Here is a 22,071-nt window from a genome sequence, read left to right on the forward strand (position 1 = left end):
GCGACTAAACTGGTCAAGGGGCTGGAAAATAAAACTTATGAGGAGCGGCTGAGGGAGTTGGGGCTGTTTAGCCTGGAGAAGAGGAGGCTGAGGGGAGACCTGATTACGGCCTATAAATACTTGAGAAAAGATGGTGGGGAGGTAGGGGAAGGGCTCTTTACATTAGTGATGGGAGATAGAACAAGAGGAAATGGGCATAAGCTTAGTCAGGGGAGATTCAGGTTGGATGTTAGCAAGTATTTCTTCTCTGAAAGGGTTGTCAGCCATTGGAATAAGCTGCCCAGGGAAGTGGTTGAGTCCCCATCCCTGGATGTGTTTAAGAATAGGGTGGATGAGCTACTTGAGGATATGGTTTAATGGGGATTAGGGATGGTTGGACTCGATGATCTCTAAGGTCTTTTCCAACCTAGAAATCTATGAAATCTATGAAATCTCCGTCCCCCTCCCAATGCACCCTAACAACTTACTCTTTTTGCAGCCACACTGCAGCCCTAAGTTTTAGCTTGATCACCTCAATACTCTGTTTTTACTTTGAGTTGATAACAGACCACGCTTGGAAAACCCAAGCACAGCACAGAGCCTTGAGCCATCTTTCTTTTAACTATGATGGACGTGTGCTTCCTGAATCTTAGCCTCTTTCTGTTCCTTAAAAATGTTGTATCTTACTGATTTATTTCAGACACTTGAAAGGATCTTTCTCAAAAACACTGCGAACGTTTAAAGACATCATCCCTAACAGCTCTTCTTTAGCCTCTATCTTGTTGGCCCATTGAATTCTATAATGCAATGACTTTATAAAGGTGGTGAGGAGTCACGCAAAGACGTTATTTCACATCACAGCAGGTCGAGGGATTTGGGGATTCTGTAGTCTCTGAAGACTTGCATACAGCGTTTGGACGATTTAGTGATAAGATTTTAACTATATTACCTCAGAATTGAACTAAAGTGATGTAGTTATGGAAGAAGGACTGTTAGTCTCATACGTAAGTGCTCGTATTGCTAACATTTTTTCATTATACAGGTATCAAGCCACTTTTCCAGGTGTAACTGTTTTCCCTCCAGAGCGTTGTACAAACTGAAGTATACTCCATCTTTTCCTAAAGCAATACAGTTGATGGAAAAGCTGCACGTAGACAATCCTAAAGTAATGAGGCAATTGGGATGCTCAGACCTTTTAACACCGACAAAGGCTTCTTTTCAGAGAGGTAATTGCCTGCATTCTTGGCTCTGTCGCCCGCGGGCTACCCAGTTTATCCGGGCTTTGTCAGTTTCCACCCCCCCACCCCCCCTTTTCCTTCTTTTAAGACCATAAACAGGAGTTGTGGGCGATCAGCCTTCCCCTCACTATGAAAGCCACGGTTGTCCCAGCTATGGCTGGACTACATCTCCTCATCTTCACAGGATCTCGCAGAGATGTGCTACTTTCTGAGCGCCGATTACTCTTCCGGGCTTACACAGCTCTGCCAAGGTCTTCACCGATTTACAGCTACATAAACAAGAGACTTTATTCAGCCCTGGATTTGCTATCGCGGCTTCCAGCCCCGCGGCTGCTCCCTGAACTCGCAGGCGAAGGCCCCGGGAGCAGCGCGGGCTCCAGGAGCGGGGCTCGGCCGGCGGGCAGGCGGCACCGCGGCGGGTGCCTCTGCACGGACCTTCATCTTCTGCAAAGACCGTGATGAGGAAGGAAGGGAAATCCTGTGTGCCCGTACCTCTGCACGGACCTTCTACAAAGACCCCGATGAGGGAAGGAAGGGAAATCCTGTGTGCGATGGCCAGAACAGGGGCTTCGTGCTCCGCGTGCCCGGGCTTCCCACACCACCTGCTCGGAAACGCAGCGACTCCCGCCCCAGCTCAGCCCCCCGGGAAAGCAGCGGGAGCGGCGGTGAGGGCAGAGACCCGCGGCCCTCCCTTTGCGATCAGCCCTCCTCCCCCGCAGCCAACCCCACCGGGCTGGGCCACCTTCCCCACCAATTAGCACCAATTAGCGGCAGGTCTCCAGATGAGATAAAGGCAGGGCTGGGAGACCACCAGGGCCGACTTTTCTGCGGATCATGGAGGGCTTCGTCTACCCCCCTTTCAGCATGTACCAGAGCTTCAGGGGCAGCCTCACGCCCAGCCACGGCAGGGACCAGCGGGCGAAGCAGCCCGGCTGGCGGCAGAGCAAGAGCGGCGGCGGCGGCGGCAGCCCCTTCCTGGCGGGTCCCCTCGCCCCCATGCCCGCCGAGTGCCTGGACAGCCACCGGCGGGCCCAGCTGCAGGCCCTGCTGTCGCAGGTGAGCCCCGGGCTGGTGCCGCGGCTGCGCCGGGCCAGCACCAGGGAGGCGGGCGTGCAGGTGAGCCTGCGGGCCGACGCCGCCGTGCAGTGCTCGCTGGGGCTGCACGTACTGCCCGCCGGGCCCCCGCTCAGCCCCGCCGTCCCCCGCGCCCGCGGGCGCCTGGCCCTCTACTCCCCTGTGCTGGACCGCCGCCTCTTCACGCTGCCCGAGGCCACCGGGCCGCAGGAGAAGGAAAAAGCGTCCGAAACGACCGCCGAGGAGCAGAAGGCTGAGGACGGCAGCGGGAAGCGGCCGGAGGGCCCGGAGGAGGCTGCGCTGCCGGGCGAGCAGACAGCACAGGCGCCGCGGGAGGAGGCTGCGGCGCCCAGACGGCGGGCGGCCTTCCAGGTACGGGACACCGGGGCCCGAGGAGAGCCTGGCACCTGGTGCAGCCTGCTCTGGGCAAGAGGGGTGCGGGGCGAGCCGTGAAGCAGGTTGGAGAGACACCCGCTCTTGAGCAGCAAAAGGTGCGGTGGTCCCTACCCTGGCTTCCCGGCCAGCTCTGCACCGCGGGCCGGTCGACCCCAGGCAGCTGTGGCTGCCGTGCAGCTGCGGAGCCTCCTGCCTGTGGGAGCGGGTGGTGTGATGAGGCAGCCGGGCCGGGTGTTCTTGCGGCGCTGGAGGCTGCTCAGTGAACTTTCTCTCTGCAGTTTTTGGAGCAGAAGTACGGCTATTTCCACTGTAAAGACTGCAAGACCAGATGGGAGAGTGCTTACGTGTGGTGCATTTCTGGAAGCAACAAGGTAGTTAACGAGTCGTTTCTTGCTTCTGAGGCTTGTAAGAATGGCACCAAATCTCTGACAAATCGGATGTTTTGGTACAAATTTAGGTACCTGTGCCGAACATCAGAGTAAATCTCTATAGTAACTGAGAACTTGCTTTTTTCAGGTGTACTTTAAGCAGCTCTGTCGCAAATGCCAAAAGGGCTTCAATCCCTATCGAGTGGAAGCAATCCAATGCCAGGCAAGTTAGATTTCTGTATCCTAGTAAAACTGCCAAAGTTTGTCATATACTCTAATACACTTGGTGAATTCGATGTTGGCTTTATCTGGAAGAGAACTTGCTTTCATCGAAGTACTAGGAAATGTTGTTTGGGAAAGGTGTAATGAGATAGGACTCCTTCCTTCTGCAGATGGCTTATGTGAACTGCTTTCTGTTCGTAGTATGTTATGCCTAGCTACACAAAGGATTTCGTAGTATGTTATGCCTAGCTACACATAGGATAGGGTTTTGTGGTTCTAGGTGAGAAGGCTCTTAACAGCTAAACTCCACTGGGTTTTTACCACAAGAGCTCTTAATTGTATCAGCCCAAATGTGTTGCTGTGATGAAGGAGAACTAAATGTCAGACTAACATGAAGTGGGCACCTTTTGATCCACTACTAATATAATGTCTTGTTTCTTAAGACCTGTTCAAAGGCTCGTTGTTCATGCCCTCAGAAGAAAAGACACATTGATCTCAAGAGGCCCCATCGCCAAGAACTCTGTGGCCGCTGCAGAGGCAAGCGACTGTCCTGTGATAACACGTACAGCTTCAAATACATTGTCTGATCTGTGTGCCCTCTTCTGTTTTGCACTCTGTCAGTCCTTTGCAATGTTTTGACTTTAGGCTTTTGACCTGGCATTGGATAATGGATAAAGACTTTTCTATTATTTATAAAATATTTAACTTCATTGTATATATGCTGTGAATAAAGCTCAATAAAAGTTTGCACTAGTTTGTTACTCCTTTGTTTCACTTCATTGTGATGAAGGTCCATCTGGAAGGAGATGGAACCTATTTGATTTCCTAAACAAAACAGGTTTTGTGTTTGTCTGCCTGTAGGGAATGCTAAGATTAAAACTGCAATAGCAAGTTTTTCCTTCAGTCACTGAAACTGGGCTAGTGTGGAAGATGTGAATAAATTCTGGAGCATGAAGTCTAGGGTAAATGCATCTGCAAGTGGCTCTTCCCACTGCCTCTGTCAAATGTGTAAAAATCAAAGACTATGCCTGTAAGATATGAGGGGAAAAAATGTAGGCTTCATGTGTTTTCCAAGTGAGGAGCGGAAAAACCTTTTGAGCTGGGGTATCTGTGACAGAGTACAACAAATTCTCTAGACTTAACGTGTCCTAAAAGGGGTAGGACAATCTCTATGCCTCTAATTCAAATAAATGCTTCTGCTTCAGAAGCTTTCTGGTCATTTAAGGTATCTCCAAGGTAAGTGGCTTAAATAGAGTAACCAAATGTGCTTTCATGGAAACAAAATGCAATTAGGGGACTCTGAATTGAAGCACAGTGGGACATGATTAGAGGGCTGGAGCACCTCTGCTATGAAGACAGGCTGAGAGAGTTGGGGCTGTTCAGCCTGGAGATGAGAAGGCTCTGTAGTGATCTTATTGCAGCTTTCCAGTACTTAAAGGGGACCTACAGGAAAGCTGGAGAGGGACTTTTTACAAGGACATGTAGTGACAGGACAAGGGGCAATGGCTTTAAACTGAAAGAGGGGAGATTTAGATTAGATATAGGGAAGAAATTTTTTACATTGAGGGTGGTGAGGCACTGGAACAGGTTGCCCAGAGAAGTTGTGGATGCCCCATCCCTGGAGGTGTTCAAGGCCAGATTGGATAAGGCTTTGGGCAACCTCGTGTAGTGGAGGATTTCCCTGCCCATGGCAGGAGTTGGAACTAGATGATCTTTAAGGTCCCTTCCAACCCTAACCATTCTATGATTCTATAACTGAAGTTCATGTTGTCTTAGGGAATATACTGATTTCTGCTCTACCTGGACCTTAGAAATGATGCTAAGCAAGCTAGATGGTTACATCATGGGTTTTGTTCTATCTGTGAAGAATCATTAAATACTTCAGGTTGGAGGAAACCTTGGGAGGTCTTCATACTCAGTGGAGGACCAATTGAATCAAGTTGCTCAAGGCAGTGGTTAATGGATTGTACTCTACCTGCAGGACAGTAACAAGTGGTGTGCAGCAGGTTGTCTATTCTGGGACCTGTCCTGTTCAATGTCTTTGCCAGTGACCTGGAAGAGGCAACAGAGTGTACTTGTCAAGTTTGCAGGTGATACCAAATTAGGGGGATCAGACAATGCAGCTGAGGGCAGTGCTCCTGGTTGGAGAGATCCCAGCGGACTGGAGAGATGAGCCAACAGGCGCCTTGTGATATTCAGCAGGGAGAAGAGGAAATTCCTCCCCCTGGATGGAGAGAAGTCTTTAGAGTGATAGAGACAGGGAGCTGCCTGGCTGCGGGGCAGCTCAGCGGAAAGTGCCCTTGGGGTTTGGTTGGCAGGGAGCTGGGCACGAGCCAGCAGTGGTCCCTGGCAGCAAAGGGCAACAACATCCTGGGCTGTACGAACAGAAGCAGAGCCAGCAGAGCAGGGGAGGCGATTGTTCCCCTTTACTCAGCGCCTACTAGACCACATCTAGGTTACTGTATCCAGTTTTGGGCTCTCTATAGGAGAAATGTTGATCATTTGTAAGGAGTTCAGTGGAGGCCACCAAGCTGGTCACAGGGCTGGAGCACTTGCTCTGTGAGGAAACGTTGAAGGAACTGGGCTTATTCAGTGTGAAAAACCAAAAACTTCAGGAGGACCTAACAGTAGCCTGCCAGGCTATGGTTATTTGGGAAAGACGGAGGCAGGCCCTTCAGTGTGGCTCATGGTAGTGGGCTGAGAGGCAACATACATAAAATAAAACAAGATAGGTTCAGACTGGATAAAGGAAAAGCTTTTCCCCCGTGAGAAGAGTCAAGTAGAACAGGTTGTCCAGGGAGGCTGTGCACTTTTCATCCTTGAATGTTTTCACGACCAAACTGGATAAAGGTCTGAGCAACCTGACCTGATCTCATGGCTGACCCTGCTTCAAGGTGGAGACTGGACTAGATGACCCCCTTCAGGTCCCTTCTAACCTGGATTTTCCTGTGATTCCGTGATTTGTAAAATATCCATAATTTTGCCAAGTGATACAGCAGATCTCAATTTTTGCCAACCACTAAAGTTTTTGCAGACCACGCCAATTACATTTCTGAATAAATCCATTTTGGATTTTTTTCAGTTATGAAACTGGTTTAGTCAATGTACTCTTCCTGGTTGAGTTGTAACTATAGACTGACAAAAAAATCCTTACATTTCTCACTGGTTTCTTTCAGTGTAATGAACAGTTTCACCATAAATGATGAAAAAGGTGTCTTTTGAGGGCTGCCGATCATGGACACCATCTGCAACAGCGTAGATTCCGACAAGAATACAGCCATCACAACAAGCACGTACTCTGCTGTGATTATATATGACTTTTATATTTAGTTAAATGGATGTACTGATCCAAATATCAACCAAAGTTACTTCACAAAAACGTTAAGTGTATTTACAGAGTGAATAAGTTACACAGTTGTCAGAATAAAAGTGTCTCAGATGTGCAACAGATTTACATGCATACATTTAACACTGGACAGCAGTTAAATGTAAGAAAAAAACCATACAGGTATGAATTTTATATATACATTACAAATAAAATAAGACATCTCTTTAAAGAAACTTAACATGATAACCTGCATTTCACGTTAATATTTTTACTTTTTATACTCAAAATTTATATTAAATAAAAATATGCATGCATAACCGTTCGAAAGATCTGACTCTGTGGTGGGACTTTCTCCTACAAAATGGCAAGTTAAATTAGATCAACCATCCTTTAATAGTATAAATATATTCATAAAAGCAACCCTCTAGTAAAAAGCAGCCAAGGTCCTTTAAAAAAAAAAAAAAAGAAAATCTACCAAGACCATTCATGATGCTTGGGGGGGCCTAAGAACAGACCTCTGCAATATGATCCAGTACCTTCAGAGACAGTAGCCTAGTAACATTAGGAAATGTACTTCATAGCAGCTCGTTGTTTTAAGATACAGTAATCATATTCAAATTACAGTGTACATTAAACTGTAGTCCATTTACAATTTGTTTCATATACACAGGCTCTCAGCTTTTGACCAACAAGTTTGTGAGATTCTGTGGCCAGCTTCATTCTGCCCATCTTTCACTCAACCAAATAAGAGAAAAAAAAAAAACAGAAAAAATGTACAAGTTTTCTTTTAACAAAAAATATTATTTCGTGAAGGAAACATTGCACTTCTGCCAACCTAAAATTAATTTGCTATAAAGGAAGTATTGTTCAGTGTAGTAGGCTTTGGTATGCAATGGAAGTCACTTCTTCAGTAGTGAGTTGCAGTTGCTCAGTGAAATGCTAACTGATTTTTGTGCAACAGAGAACAAAGGATGTCGTCCCGGATGCTCTATGCTACCTTTGTCCTTACAGTATTGCTACACGTTTGAAGTTCAGCCCATAGCTTTTTAGAAGAAATCCTAAACGTAACAAGAGCCAGTACAGTTTGACCAAACCTTTGTAAGGCTGAGAAGACATTGAGCCACCTCACTCCAACAGGGCAGCACTCCCAGCTTGAAAGAGGACACCAGAGTCCTGTCAGAGACTTGTGCCGGAAATGCTGGAGTCTGGAAGAAAAGTATTGATGACCCGGTAACTCTGAGCTCTGCGAATCATGTCGCGGATCTCTATGTTCAGTTCCATTAATTTGGTACAGATTTCAGTCAGGCTCTGGTTGGAGCCCACCAGTGCATAGGTGCCCGTCTGACCCAAGGTTTGGTGCCGGAAGTAAATGTTCAGTAGTGTCTGGACTTCATCGTCAGAGCTACTTCCAAAGATATCATTGGGCCACAAAATCCTGCAATCAAACAGGAAAAGAACACGCGTATCATTACGGGTTTATTAGCACAGACGGAAACGAGGCGACAGCGATCTCTAACAGGAGAACTGACTCGCACACGCTTGTAAGCCAAAAGCAACTCACTGTTTTATGCTACTCGTTTGTTACTCGGACTCTAGGATCAGGCACAGAAACCACATAAAAGCGCAATTCCTATTATCTAAAAAAAAAAGCTTGAGAGCACTCACTCAAACACGTGAAAGTGAAACTGGGCTGAACGTTAGCTGATGCCAGAGACACACACCTGTAAGGAATTAGCTCTATAAAAAGATTCTTAAGAGCCTCACAGAAGTACTTTCGATCTACGCAATGTAATTAAACATCTCGGTGGTTGCAAGCAGACGTGTTTGTATTACTGATTTGACATCGTTACTTGTGGAACAGCCCTGCAAAAGTGAATAATATCAACGCCCACATATACCTTGTTGAAACATCACAAATTGATTATGCTGACTCAGCATGACATTTAGTTTAAAGTCAGGAAGATAATAAGTACATACTTTTCTAATAACATGAAAGTCTAATATGAGCCATGTAGCAAAACTTGCCTGCATTCTCTTATTTGTCGGACGGCTTTAACAAGTTCATTGTTTTTCAAACACTCCAGCATGGACTGAATAGCTGCTTCCGTTGAGTTGAATGTGGGCTCAGATTCCACCGTCAGAGGCTCAGCTGCGATTGCAGCAGTAGCATCCTTCAGATTTTTCTTCAGCTCACTCAGTTCCCTTGACATATTTAACAGCTGTTCCAAGGACAAAGGTGAGAGATGGGTATTTTCATTCTCCATAGGCACCAAAGGGAGTAGGTATTTCAAGTCTACTTGAAATTATTACCGCGTTGGATGTACACATTATGGAAAAGACCCCGTTTTAACACAAGGACATTTCTTAATCTCTGTGGTGCTCTGTACAACATCAGGAAAACACACAACTACAGAGTTTTAAGCTTTATGCTTCCTTTAACCCTATGCTGTATTTTTGGCTTGCTAAAATCCAAGAGTACATCTAAACAATCTTTTATTTTTTACCCCTGCTCCTTTTTCATATCATAGTGGAAAAGTTTAAGAAAACATATACTTCTCCTAACAGTAATGTTGTTTATTTACAAAACACATGCAGGATCTGATATGATTACCAGATGAACAGGAATTGTATAACCGTTTGTCAGGCCAAAAAGTTAATATGGCACAGGACTCATAAATAACTCATAAGTGAACAGTTCATTTCTAAAGATCTATCTTTTCATGCTTATACATGCTGAAAATAACCACTATCACATGAACTAACAATGGAACTTCCTTTAAATAATGGCTTATGCCCCCAGCAAAATATGATGAAATAGATATTCCTCCTATTATTGTTGCCCAGTTCCATAGTCATGGAATTATTTATAACAATCTAACAAAATCATACCTGTGAAATACAGCTAGAGAAATCAACCCTCTTGTAAGGAACACAAAATACTTCCAAAATTTAGACAGAGTACTCTAAGACTAGAAGCCTACTGTCCTGTCTTCTCCTAAAAGTGAACAGCCCAGTCATAGTACGAGCCAGCCTTCAGAATGGTTCCTTCAGAGACAAGAAGTATTCAAACTCCTTGTACTGCCTTATCAGCTGCCTTTATCAGCTTATCTGATAAAACAAACCATTTCTATTTATAGAGAATCTGGAAACTACTAGAACCTGTAATAAGATACATTTTAGAGCTCAAAATTTTGTTTTACAGCTACAAGTAAAGTATAGTAACTTTTACCCCTCAATAGTTTAAAATATATACACCTTATCAGGAGAAAAATACATATGGAATGGCAAGTTATTTTACTGTCTTTCCGTAAATGATAATCATTCAACTTAAAGTGATCACTTCAAAGATACTTCAAAATATTACACATTTTATCCAATTGCTGAAAATAAACTTGACTAACAGTATTGTTCTTGTGAAGTGTTTTTTAAAGTAAGATACATAGATTTATCTAAAAACAGAAAGCTACTGGGTCAAAAGTGATAGTGTGCTGTGCCAAAAATATTTAAAGAAGAAAGCTTGTAAAAATCATAGAATTAAAAGGACTTATGACATTAAGGTATTTAGTTGATTATGTTTTTAAAATAGATTTACTATTTGGAAACACTAAACTGATTTTGATTCGTCTATTCAGAGAACAAGACCAGGCAGCACACTTGCAGTCACAATATAAAGTAGCTCTACACTACACACCTTTGCTTGCTCAGGTATGAGAGGATGCAAAACCATTTAATAGCTGTTTGTCACAAACTACTGCAGACGTTTCTAGTATAATGCACATTCAACACAGTTTATATGGCTGGAAATTACAATACATTATTCCAGCAAAAACCTTAATTTTGCATCCATACTAAGATTAATTTATCAAATTATTTCGTAATCGTCATGCTAACAAATCATGATCTAGGGAAAGGATATTTTCAGTATGTGTGAAGAAGGCTCATTTTCCCTAAAATTAAGACCTCAATAAAAATAAAAATAAGAATAAAAATAAATCACTCGCAGATGTTCACATAGTGTGAGCCCTCCCTACGTGTAAAGTGTGTGAGTGAAGATTTCATCTATCATTCTAGTTTGTTTTCACTGACTGAAATGACTTTTGAAGACTGAATGTATCAAAGATGCCAGTCTCTGAAAGTACAGTCAATTACAAAAAATACAGCATCTCGACTATATTTTAATGTTTTAATGCAGTTGCTGGTGTACTGAAGAGTTTTGTATGAGGACTTAAATGCAGGGTGAAATGGTGTAATGTTTGGTGTAGGTCCATAGAAAGAAAAATAAGATCATGAAAGTAAAGTGGTATTTTCAGTGTGAGACTTTGTAGTTTGTTACATACCTCTGGCATGGAACTGACTTCATGCACTTGTCCAATAAGTTTACAGTAGGACTGAAAAAGCAACAGCAGCTGGAAGTGCAGTTTATATAATCTCTGACACAGTTCCAATTGCTAAGGAAAGATTTGCAGGAGAAGAAATAATTAATTAAGATCAGTGAGTTGGGATAATTTTCAGTAACTAATAGAACACATTGAGCTAGGTCAGTTCTCATAAAACATTATTTTACTGAAGTAACATCATAGACTATTTCAGAAAACAAGTAACATTCTTTCTTTTGCAGGTAAGTCATATACAACACCGAAAAACAAAATTATGATGGCTCACTCTCAGTAGCACACGTCAGCATCAATCTCAAAGCAGTTTATATAGGTTAGCTCACTGTCTCCAGTTTGCAGCTGGAAAGCAGAGGCAGAATATGAGGGAAATGACTTTGCTACATAGACCACAAAACTCTAAAACTTCAGAAATGCTCAAAAACCTCTTCTGAGAGGATGGAAATCCAAGAGAGAAGCAGTGAAGTAGTTGTCCAAGAGGGCCAAAGCTCCTGCCTGCTTCTTTGAGGGGAGAGGAAGAGAGGCAATAAATCCAGCCAGGAGCAGGAAGGAGGAAACACCAGCTCTGCAACTTAAATCTCAGCTCATGGATTTTCCACCATCTTAAAGAAACCATACAACAGATGGACAGAGTTTCATGTGTATGAGGCTATCTAGCTTCTGCAGTTTATTCTCCCAGATTAAGCAGATACTGTTCTATGAATATTAACTTGTTTCTGCCAGTGTAATGTGCAGCATCTCACAAAAAGTGTCAGACACATTGAAGTAACATGCGATGGGCACATTTGCCTGAGAAGTCAAGTTAATATGCTTATGGTCCTGGTATCTGTGTGTCTGTCAGGAGGGGGAATCTCATGATTCCATAGCTGGATCACGGTGAAGAAGGGAAGAATGTTTAGTCTTTGGCAGATATGGAAGAAGTGAAAATTCCGCAAGTACAAGTCAGGAGGCCTCCTGACCCCTTGGCAGGAAAGCCTTAGAGATTTCAAACCGTATTCGATTTGTCTTCTCTTACAGACACAGTGACCAAGGGTGGGCTCAGTTATCTTTCCGTTTGCTTGGAGGAACTGGAGCAGAGTTTCATGCCAAACACAGCAGAAAAGAAGAAGAAGCTATTAATGTCTTTGCTTCCTTTAAGCACTTCACACACGCTTAGCTACCAGCAGGTACTTCAGCTATTTGCTGTATTGGGGTCTGTGGAAATGCCAGCACAAATACTAATAAAAAGTACTTTAAAAACATTATAAATGTTAATTTGACTGAAGTGTTTATTTACATATGGTTCAATATTTAAGTGCCCTGGTTTTTATTAATAAACCAAAATTAGAACCATATCTTTAGCGTTCCAGTTCCCAAAATTCAGCCAAAGCTGAGGTCACAAGGGAGGTTCTTTGGCAAATTTCACTTTTGTTCGTCAGGGAGGAGTGGACACCAATTACCCATCTACGAACAGTCAGCCAAAGGCACTGCCAAAACCAGGTAGAGCTAGTCTCCTTCTGAAGGACGTTTATGGAGGAGAGTGGGAGCAGGAGGAGAGCGCCAAGCCAGCGGGCACCAAGCTGGCAGGGTTCGTCCTGCTGAAGGCCAGGCAGACAGGGCTGCTCGCTCCTCTGCCTGTAAAATAAACCTGCCCAGAGGCCATTCTCTGTAACTGAGGCCCTGGAGCACTGCCAAGCTTGCAGCTGTGTGGCTAACCTGTCTCTTCTCAAAATAAAGAGTGATTGTTTGGATACAACCTCCTGGAAATGGCTCTGGCTTCTGTCTTCTCTCTTCTCTCGAAGCATGCCTGGGCACGTCAGGGGCTGGCTGGCACCCCAGCCAGGGAAGGTGGCAACCAACCACCCCTGACGCCAGCCCCAGGACAGACACTAGCTGCCTGGTCCTGTTCAGTTCACCAGCAGGGACACAGCCCAAGGGTCTCCAGTAGGGATCAAATTCACCCTGTTCAGATTTTGGAGAACTCGCAACATTACGTAGCAGTTACATACACATATTCTTGAAGCTGTCCAGGAGTTAAAAATTGATTGAAAACCAGGACACAGCATAACATGATTGAAAATAAAAATCTCACGATAGCTTGGCATGTAACACATGATTTTTTTTAGTCCTTGGAGAACAATAATTCATTTTCACCCTTCTGGCTGCTAACCTGAATGAAGGTCAAATTGAAGACTCAAGTTTGACTCACTCAGTATTTAGTTACCATATCAAGCAACTCAATTTTTGTTCTTCCTGAATGAGTATTAGAAACCAATCATGGTGAAACTATGCATCAACATATAAACAAAACCAATTTGAAACATAACTGTCAACTATAAAGTGTAGTTTTCCCTTAGGACAAATCGAAAATTGTGAATTTTATAATAACAAAAAATTTTATCTTCCACTCCAGCATATTATATCAATTCAAAGGCTTAATTTTTTAAAATTTATGTAAATGACCATTGAAAACAGCATGTGAAGGTGTCAGAATTTTGGCACAGTATTTTTAGATTTCACAAAACACACCTTAGTAAATTATTTTAGTCACTGCATGTAGAACCACATATTCTACAGGAAAATTATAACGAAAAAGGAAAACATGCTTAGAAGTAAAACAGTAAAATTGGGATGTATTAGTCCATCTACAGATGGACAAAGAATATAAAAGAACTTCAACTTACTGCAAGAGATTCCATTTGCTACACAGCAAGCATGGCACAGGAGAAAAGGAAAGGAAAGAAAGTATAGTGTCAGTGTAATGCATGCAATAGGAAGCACAGCCCATCTTTAATAGCATAACTTGTCAGCAGTATTAGCAGTGCTTGCCTCAACCCGAAAACTGGTTGGAAATAACACATACAACATGCAGAGCATTCTTAATAAAATCAAGCTTTAATTCTACTGGCAAATTCCAGTCTAAATATCCTCAGTTAGATCTTCACATTTATTAGTTTTGATTTATCCCACTCAGTAGCTCAGGAACTTACAGTGAAATTGTGTTAGAAAACTCTTGAAATAATACTTTTCTTTAAATTTGCTTTTTTTTTGTTATTAAAAAGAGCTCATATTGCAAAGTGCCCCAAAAATTAGGCAGGGTTTTCAAGTGATGAACAGAACTGAACTTTGTTATTTATAAATATTTTGTTATTTATAAATCTATTTTTGGACATAATAGATCTAATGAAATTTCCAGCATAAGCTTTGTGACTGCTGGGTTTATTACTTGGCACATTACAATGGAAACATTTTGCATGTAACTTCTAAGTTATGACTATCATAAGAAAAAAAAATTCCATGGAAAATGCCAGTTTGGTTTCACTATATGGCAATGACACATGTTGAGACAGCTTTGTATTCCTTCCTCTCACCAGTAATGATTCACTGATTCAAAATTCTGGAGCTATTAAAATGTCAGTATAAGTCCTATTGCAATAGTAATAAAAATTCCAATTGACCTACAGTAGCATTTCAAAGATTAGGGGACTAACTTTTCTCCTCAAAAAATTCTTCCTCTTTTATTTGCCAAGAACTAACATTTGCACTCTGTGTACGTCTAATGTAGCTTTCCTTGTTTTATATATATTACACTCATGACATTTTAGATGAACAGAGTCATCATGTAACTGCTGTAACTAATAAACACAATGACATCTGCCCAGTTACAGCCTGATGTCAGTGTATATGGACAGAGCGTTAGTAAACATTTGGAATTCTTAATTAAATGATTAACCTTACCATCAATAAAAAGGCAGCAAACCCAGAAACGTGAAATAATGCTAACTTTGTGCAGTGTGACAACGTATTTCAGTCTGGCTTCTTTCCATGGGCCTTACTACTAAAAATGTATGAAAAGTATTGTCCCAAATCCTCCACTACGCTTCTATGAAACCATGACAAACTAAGCTTTAAGCTCTTGTGATGTTTAATTTTATGCCTTTAACGTTGCTCAAATAGTTTTTTTTCCTTCTATTTAGTACTCTTGAAAAAACCCCTTTGTATCTTGGCTTCCATGCAGTCCATGTAAATTAAGCTTTGTAAAGCTAAATTCAAGACAAGAAGCGTACAAGAGCAGACAGATCATGGTGCTCTAGTAAATTCACAGGTGTGCTGGCTTGTGTTTTTGAATATTGTTTGTCTCTGACTTAAGCTCCTCTGAAGTTTAGCATGCCAACAAGTTGCCCTTGGACTTTCAAAAATATTGGACTCCACATATAATTTCTAATTTGCCATGGAACTTACTTCAAAGAAGAGGGGGAGGGAAGCAGCAAATAAGTGAATTCCATGGTCTTTTTTTCCAGAAAATACTGTCTTCTCTGTACGCTTCCAAAACCAGGGCAAGCCAAAAAATTACATGAAAAACCCTTCTTCTTCAATGAAAGGGAATATACTGGATACAAAAACTCCCTAAACTACTGATGCTCAACTCCACATTGCTCTACAATTTCATAATTGTAATTTATCTTCCTTTATCTTTCAGCATAAAATGAAATATTCCTTGGAAGTTGAAATGACACTAATTGTTGGACTAAATCATATTTATTTTAGTCCCCAGCAGCAAGGGCTCAGGTGGAATGATCCTAGCCTTCACTCTCCTTCTCAGTTTCTACTTTAATTCCTATAGTAAGGGAAGTGTTGTTTTAGATTCATCGGCAGACACCACACAATTAGTGGTTTTGGCAGCTGAACATACTGAATGTTTACAGAGTACTTGGATCACTTGCACAGGCCTACATGCAGCTAGTAAACGCTACACCTACAAAGGACACACTCCCTAGCAGCAACACTTCAATTTAGTTTTTTATTGAGATACAGAATTTCTGTTCCGCACTATTAGCAGACCAGGAAGATAGCAAAGTACCAATCTTTAGATCACTGGCCTTCTTGCTTTTTTCAAGGAATCATTTTTACATACTGAAAAGAGATGAGAGTTACACAATTATTTCTTAAGACATCAACACTTTGATGGCAACACAGTCTTTAGTCATTTATTGGCACAGGAGAGTCCCACCGTAACAAAATAACTGTTGTGTGCAAGGGTTTTTAATTATGAGTGTAATTCATTAAGGTTTTCTATTTGACTTGACATTCCAGCAGACAAAAGCTTTTCCTACAATCTAGGCAAGTGGTATATAAATAAAAATCTGTGAATATATATTTATATCAGAGAGAAAAAGAGAGATACAGCGTATGCTGTGCATTCTTAAATATCCACTGGACTTGAAGGATATCAAGGCCAGGTTGGATGAGGCTTTGAGCCACCTGGTGTAGTGGAGAGTTTCCCTGCCCATGGCAAGGGGGTTGGAACTACATGATCTTTGAGGTCCCTTCTGACCCTAACCATTCTATGATTCTATGATAGTAGAAACTATTCTGTCTGGAGAAATCTAAACCACAGCTGTGTTCCTTCTTTAGAAAAGCTGCTGACTTGGGCCAATTTTACCTCATTGTCAATCCATGGATCTGTCACACAGCATTCAGATAATTGATTATTGATTATTAAGATTTTCTAACTTAACGATGAGACTCACTGTGCCTTGAGCTTTACTGTAACTCAACTCCAGATGACTATGTTCCTAAGAGGTACACCTCTGATCTTATTAGTGGTCTGGAGTAAATGAACCTTTAGCCACAGGGAAACCCATAGAAACAGGTACATTCTAAATTTTTGGAAAAAATTTTTATGGGGTGCAGCACGTTTTAAATATCCATTAACAGTTTGAGTTTGCAAAGCCCACATCCATTAGCCTGTGGTGAACTTTGGGATGAGCAAGATTTAAGGAAGGTGTATACTGACTTTGGATTTACAGAGTAAATTGAATGTCTCATTAGGACATAAATACTTATTTCAATTAGCAGTGCTAATTGACAAGGAAAATAGGATCTTCCATGTAACTCTCTTCCAGAAAAAAAACAAAACCAAAACCAAACAAAACCAGTCTTTGGCTAGATTAAAAAAATCCCAGTTCAGTAAAGTTGAAGAATGTGCTGATAGCTGTAGTCACCTAAGACTGTTAACACCTGGACAGACAGCACAATAGTACAGGCAGTTCTCTTTTGTCTACAAATTGCATCCTATGTCCTTGAGACTCTGCTGCTTAATGTAGCATCAAAGCTTACAAATCACAGACACATTCAAATCATGTGATCTGCTGGAAGAATAAGGCGGAGAAAGACATTCTGGGACATGAAGCAATTTCAGAAAAGTTGCCAGCTCTAGTAGCTGACTCAGACAACATCTATTTCAAGCTTCTTTAGTGTCAGAATAAGCAATTTTTTCCTTTTCCCGTTTTCAGTAACAGCAACAATGTCAAGAAATCATGTGCCATCATTTTGAAATAAGATCTGATTAGAGAAACTAGTGCCAAGTTAGTTACCGGCATCAGCAGGCACTTGTGATGTAACTGCTCGTGCTAAAGCCAAGTTTAGTCTTACGTCTCTCTTGTCTGTAGAGGGGACTGTTTTCACCTCAAGCTTTTTACCAGATGGGGAGTTCTGAGACTCTAAGATTTCTCTCCCGTCTGTAGAGCAAGGTGTTGCTTTTTCTTCCTTAAAATAATTTCTGAACCTTTTCCAGAAGTAGGCTGGTTTTGTGCTTAGCTAAGCAATTTTTGAATGCGAGAAGTTTTCAGCAGGGTTTCAGGCCCTAGTCTAACCCTCAGTGAGTTTCAGAGTTTAGGCAGGTTCCTTTGTGACTCCCACTATAAGACAGATTTTTTATTTCCTACAATTATTAGACTCTTTAGCCTTTCAAGTTCAGGGAGGAGAGGAAACATAAGAAAAAAAATACTTGCCACTCCAGGAGTAATTTTGCCTTGTCCCTTTCTAATCACATTTCCTCAGTTTCCCTGGACTCTTCCTCCCATTAAATTTTTGTTGAATAAACAGAATGTTCCTTTGGGAAGAGCTGCTTCACTTGGCAGGTGAATAAGAAGGGGAAGAAAAGAAATATGCCTCTTGATCGAAGACCTACCATCCTGTCAACTTCCAAGGAATAATGCATTTTGAGATGAAGGAAAAAAGCTGGGGAGAGACCAGGGATTCCTGCAGCAGTGAGAAACCCTTCTTTTCACTGTTTGATAAACAGTAAGAATACTAACCCCAGCTTCACAAAACACACATTTAACGCTGAAACAGAGAACATCTAATTAAAAAAACCCACACAGGTGGAACACGACATTTATTAACTTTTAGATGCATACAGACCAGCTATATGAGCTCACATCACAGTTTATTCCTTATCCTCAGCATTCTCTCTCCTCTACTTTTTCAAAAAAGAAACAATGTAGATCATCAGTAAGATATGTGATACTCCATCCCATTCTATGGGTTTGCAAAAGAGGGATGAAGAGGATAAATTCAGCTGTATACAGCAAGGTATGCAACACTACAGTCTGAAGTCACTGTTCAGGGTGTTGTGCATCAGTGGGAAGAGAAAGCCCAAGCGTGTTCCCAGAGTTACACCTCCCTACGTACATTTTATCCTGCTACCTCCCTACGTACGAACTCGCAGGAGAGGTAGCAGGATACGTTCCAGGTCTCTCTTTTAGATTCAAGAATAGCTCACTTGTAACTACTCTGTACACCATTACAATTACAGAAGAGACAGCAGCTTATTTAAATGCATTGGAAGGTGTCTGTAACTTCTGCTGGTGCCAGTGCCAGGTGGGGGAAGATTGAACAGTTTTCCCACCGCCTGTGATTGCAGCCAGAGGATTTATTAGCAAATTAGATATGCTAATAAGGTCATGGAAGGCAAAATGCAGGGTGGCAAGGATTTAGGATTCTTGGGAAATGGCATAAAACCCAATAGAAATAAGGGAGTTCAAAGACAGGAAGATAAATACATAGAGGTGGGAAAGAGAGGCGAAGATAAAACCAGAAGAAAACAAAGTGAACTGGGGGAGAAGACCGACAAACTGAAACCAATATAAAAGAAGGCATTTGAGAAAAATGGTTACAACAGGCCACCGCGTGTTCTGAAAATGTCATCATTATCTTTATAGGTTAAAATACATGGAAAGAGCAGATGTCACTTTTTTCTACATGCTGCTGCTGCTTCCTGATTTTGGCTAATTCTCGCCAGCCCCCTCTTTTTCCCATCCCTTCATTATTTTTCCTCCAAAAGGAAAAAAAAACCCACAAAATAAAATTTCTCAACTCATTCTACACCACTAAGATACCAGCTGTTTCCTATATGTAGTACATGAAATAACAGGAATGGCTGCTGATGGTGCTGATTTCAGAAAAGATTGATTTCTTAACTTGAAATAACACACTCTCTCTCTAAATATATCTTTATGTGTATATATATGTGTGTGTATGTGTGTGTAACACTTTAATTCGAAAGTGATAAAGAGATATTTTGCCTTAGGTATAAATATTCATCTACAGAATAAGTTATTTCACTGGCCTTTTTACAGTCATTATTTCATAACTACTAATCTAAGTGGTTTTCAACCTGGCAAGACTTGCTGTTGGGCAGACCAAGTAACAGGTGTAGATAAAATGGGTGTAATGTGGAAGCACAGTACACTAGGAGTGATTTTCAGAGACACTGTGTTGTGGGAAACTGCTGCTGCAACATCTTTCTAAAAGGGAGAGCACAGACAACCCAGGCAGGGTTAGCTCTGCTTCCTCGGCCAGATTAGGAAGGCAGAAGTACTGCTTCTGAATGCTTCCCATTTCCTGTGGCCAGGACTGAGGCAATAACAATACCTTTGAGTCTGAAGCGTGAAAACTGGATTATGCCCAAGCCCAGCAGAGAAACAAGGAAGTACACCAGGCTCCTGTGGGTCCGAGAACAAGATACATCACACATGTCACTTTACAGGAGGGAAATAATACTGCTCATTCATTACCTTCTCTTCTGAGTCCCCTGGCTGGCAGGTAATAACTCCATCCCGAGAACCCCCAGCAAATGTTGCTTTGCAGTTTGCAAGCCACTGTTTTCAGAAAGAAATTAAAAGAAAATATGAATAAGGGCTATAGTTTGATTTGCACAAAGGTATGCAGTATTTTAGTTTCACAGCACGTAAACAAATAACATTTTGCAATTGTACTTTTTATTCACACAGACTATGATGATTTGCTTTGACTGTAATTTAAAAAGTGTAGTCTTGATTTCTATTAGAATTTGAATTGCATAAACCAAGAAAATGAGTTAATTACTGAACAGGAGAGAGACCAGGAATATTAAGCATGCCAATATTTTTAAAAGTAAGGGATGCAACAGCCATTTTTTAAAGTTCTGGTTCATATGTTCAGGAGGGAATATTTAGTGGATCCAGTGTCTGAAACATGTTTTTCTACTGAATATTAGTTTAAACGGGTCTGAGTGTATCTGCAATGTCCTGACATAGCTTAAGTATACATACATACAAAACCAAGAACATAACATAATCCAGCATACCGAGAGTGTTGCTTCCTTCCTGTTATTGTAAGTGTCCAGGTACTCCTGAAGTTCTAAAACACTGAACTTCAGCTTTTCAAGAAGGCCGCAGGAGAGCAGCTGGAGAAATGAAATCAAAAGAGGCAGTAAATGTCACTATAAAAAAATAAAAATGTTAACAGAGTAGAAAGTACAGTAAAGATCCTGCAAAAGAATACTTAGATTTACAGATACCAATACTGAAAAACATTTATATTTATGCAAAAATATACATAAATACAATGCTATACTGAAAATTGATTGGCAAAAGTTGCACTTATGATAAAGTAGAATTGAAACTGTGCTCTGTGTTTAACAGCTTTGCAGAGGACTTCCCTAAAATAAAATACTGCACAGAGCTTAACTAGTTAATCTCGACAGCCCTCTGATGATGTAAGGCACAGCTCTTCCACAGTCACAGCAGTGGGCCCAAGATTACACTTCGCAAGTTCCTACCTCTGTACTTCTGGGTGAGGCCACACGGTCCTTACGCTGTTAGATAAACGTGGGCCAGAATGAAAACAATGGGACGGGTCATCTCATTCATTCCCTAATACGTGTTTTTATCATCCGGCTCACATCACCACTGGCTCGAATGAAACCACTAAACATGTTGCCATCTTTCATGCTGAACTATGCAAAAAACAGCTTCTCCTTTTCCACTTGTGGAGCCAACTGGGTCCAGTAGGCACCTGTTTTATACTGGGTTTTGGCATACAGGCTCAACACATCGTATTGCCCATCTGCCAGTGCTTACCTAATAAAATATTATGGAAAATTAACAGAAATTTGCTTAAGAACAAGAGACAAAAATTAGAGATAGGAGGTGGGTACTTTTTTGACATATCTATTCAAGAGTTGCCCAAAAGTGAAACAGCCAGTAGAATAACACACTGCAATGCAGCACATGCCTTTCGAAAGGAATATACTCACTGTTTCTGCATCTACAAAAAGGGTGGGACATTCTGAACATGATGTTAACATCTGAGAAGACCTCACAAACTTGGAACCTATTCCTCGCAGGTTGTCTCCCAAATAACTAGCTGCATCGCAGGTTAGGAAGCAGAATCTTTTCTGAATATTCTGTAAAGCAAAATACAGTTTATCACTTTCTTTACTCAAGTACAAGCTTCATTCCTTTGTAAACAAATGGCATGCTTTTTCTTCTTCGCACGATAACGTGCAAAAGAGACCATCTCCCTGTGGAGAACTGAACGTCTGCTCAAGGATACCGAATGAGAGTTACTACGCTGGAGACAGTGTACAGCTGGGCAGCTGTGAAACGAATTACAGAATTCATAATAATCTACTACTGAAATACATTCTTTCTTGTAAAGATGATTCAATTGTTATAAAGCCTTTTACTCACAAGCAGCTTTTTTTTCTTGGCTGTAGAGAGTTAACAGGGTTGATCAGCACATTACTTTTTCTGCTCATTCCGGGTATTGTTCTGTTAGTATTCCATGTCAAGTAGCTAATCAGATAATATAATGGACACTCTAATGCCAAACAGCAGCATGGAAAAATCAGAAAAAAACTTTTGTTTTCCTATGTGGGAAAAACCTTCTTACTAAAACTTTCCTGCTGCTTGGGAGTACTCCAGAAATACTGCATTGCATCTGGGAATTATTGTCCTCAGAAGATTTTTTTGGTGTTTTGAGTCCTA

General features: G+C 41.6%; 2 protein-coding genes across 8 annotated transcripts in view; one reads left to right on the forward strand and one right to left on the reverse strand.

Moving 5' to 3' along the window:
• The first annotated feature begins 2,051 nt into the window (after nucleotides 1–2,051).
• Nucleotides 2,052–3,864, forward strand: ZAR1L (zygote arrest 1 like). The gene is made up of 4 exons (XM_009992318.2): nucleotides 2,052–2,663; nucleotides 2,966–3,058; nucleotides 3,204–3,278; nucleotides 3,721–3,864. Exons 1-4 carry the CDS (start codon nucleotides 2,052–2,054, stop codon nucleotides 3,862–3,864), a joined length of 924 nt encoding a protein of 307 aa, XP_009990620.2.
• A 3,917-nt stretch (nucleotides 3,865–7,781) lies between these two features.
• FRY (FRY microtubule binding protein) overlaps nucleotides 7,782–22,071 on the reverse strand; it is a 204,619-nt gene continuing 190,329 nt past the window's right edge. For 5 of the 7 annotated variants that reach the window (XM_086621030.1, XM_086621024.1, XM_086621016.1 and 2 more), the window contains 7 exons: nucleotides 21,339–21,488; nucleotides 20,388–20,486; nucleotides 19,837–19,920; nucleotides 13,660–13,677; nucleotides 10,943–11,053; nucleotides 8,631–8,824; nucleotides 7,782–8,040 (listed from right to left, as the gene is read on the reverse strand). In XM_086621030.1, the coding sequence (XP_086477156.1) occupies nucleotides 7,782–8,040; nucleotides 8,631–8,824; nucleotides 10,943–11,053; nucleotides 13,660–13,677; nucleotides 19,837–19,920; nucleotides 20,388–20,486; nucleotides 21,339–21,488 (915 nt within the window). The remainder of the gene's footprint in view (nucleotides 8,041–8,630; nucleotides 8,825–10,942; nucleotides 11,054–13,659; nucleotides 13,678–19,836; nucleotides 19,921–20,387; nucleotides 20,487–21,338; nucleotides 21,489–22,071) is intronic. The other 2 variants (XM_086621037.1, XM_086621050.1) reach the window with 1 other exon arrangement.

This window comes from Tauraco erythrolophus, chromosome 1, assembly GCF_009769465.1.
Source record: "Tauraco erythrolophus isolate bTauEry1 chromosome 1, bTauEry1.pri, whole genome shotgun sequence".
In the NCBI taxonomy this organism is placed as follows: Eukaryota; Metazoa; Chordata; class Aves; order Musophagiformes; family Musophagidae; genus Tauraco; species Tauraco erythrolophus.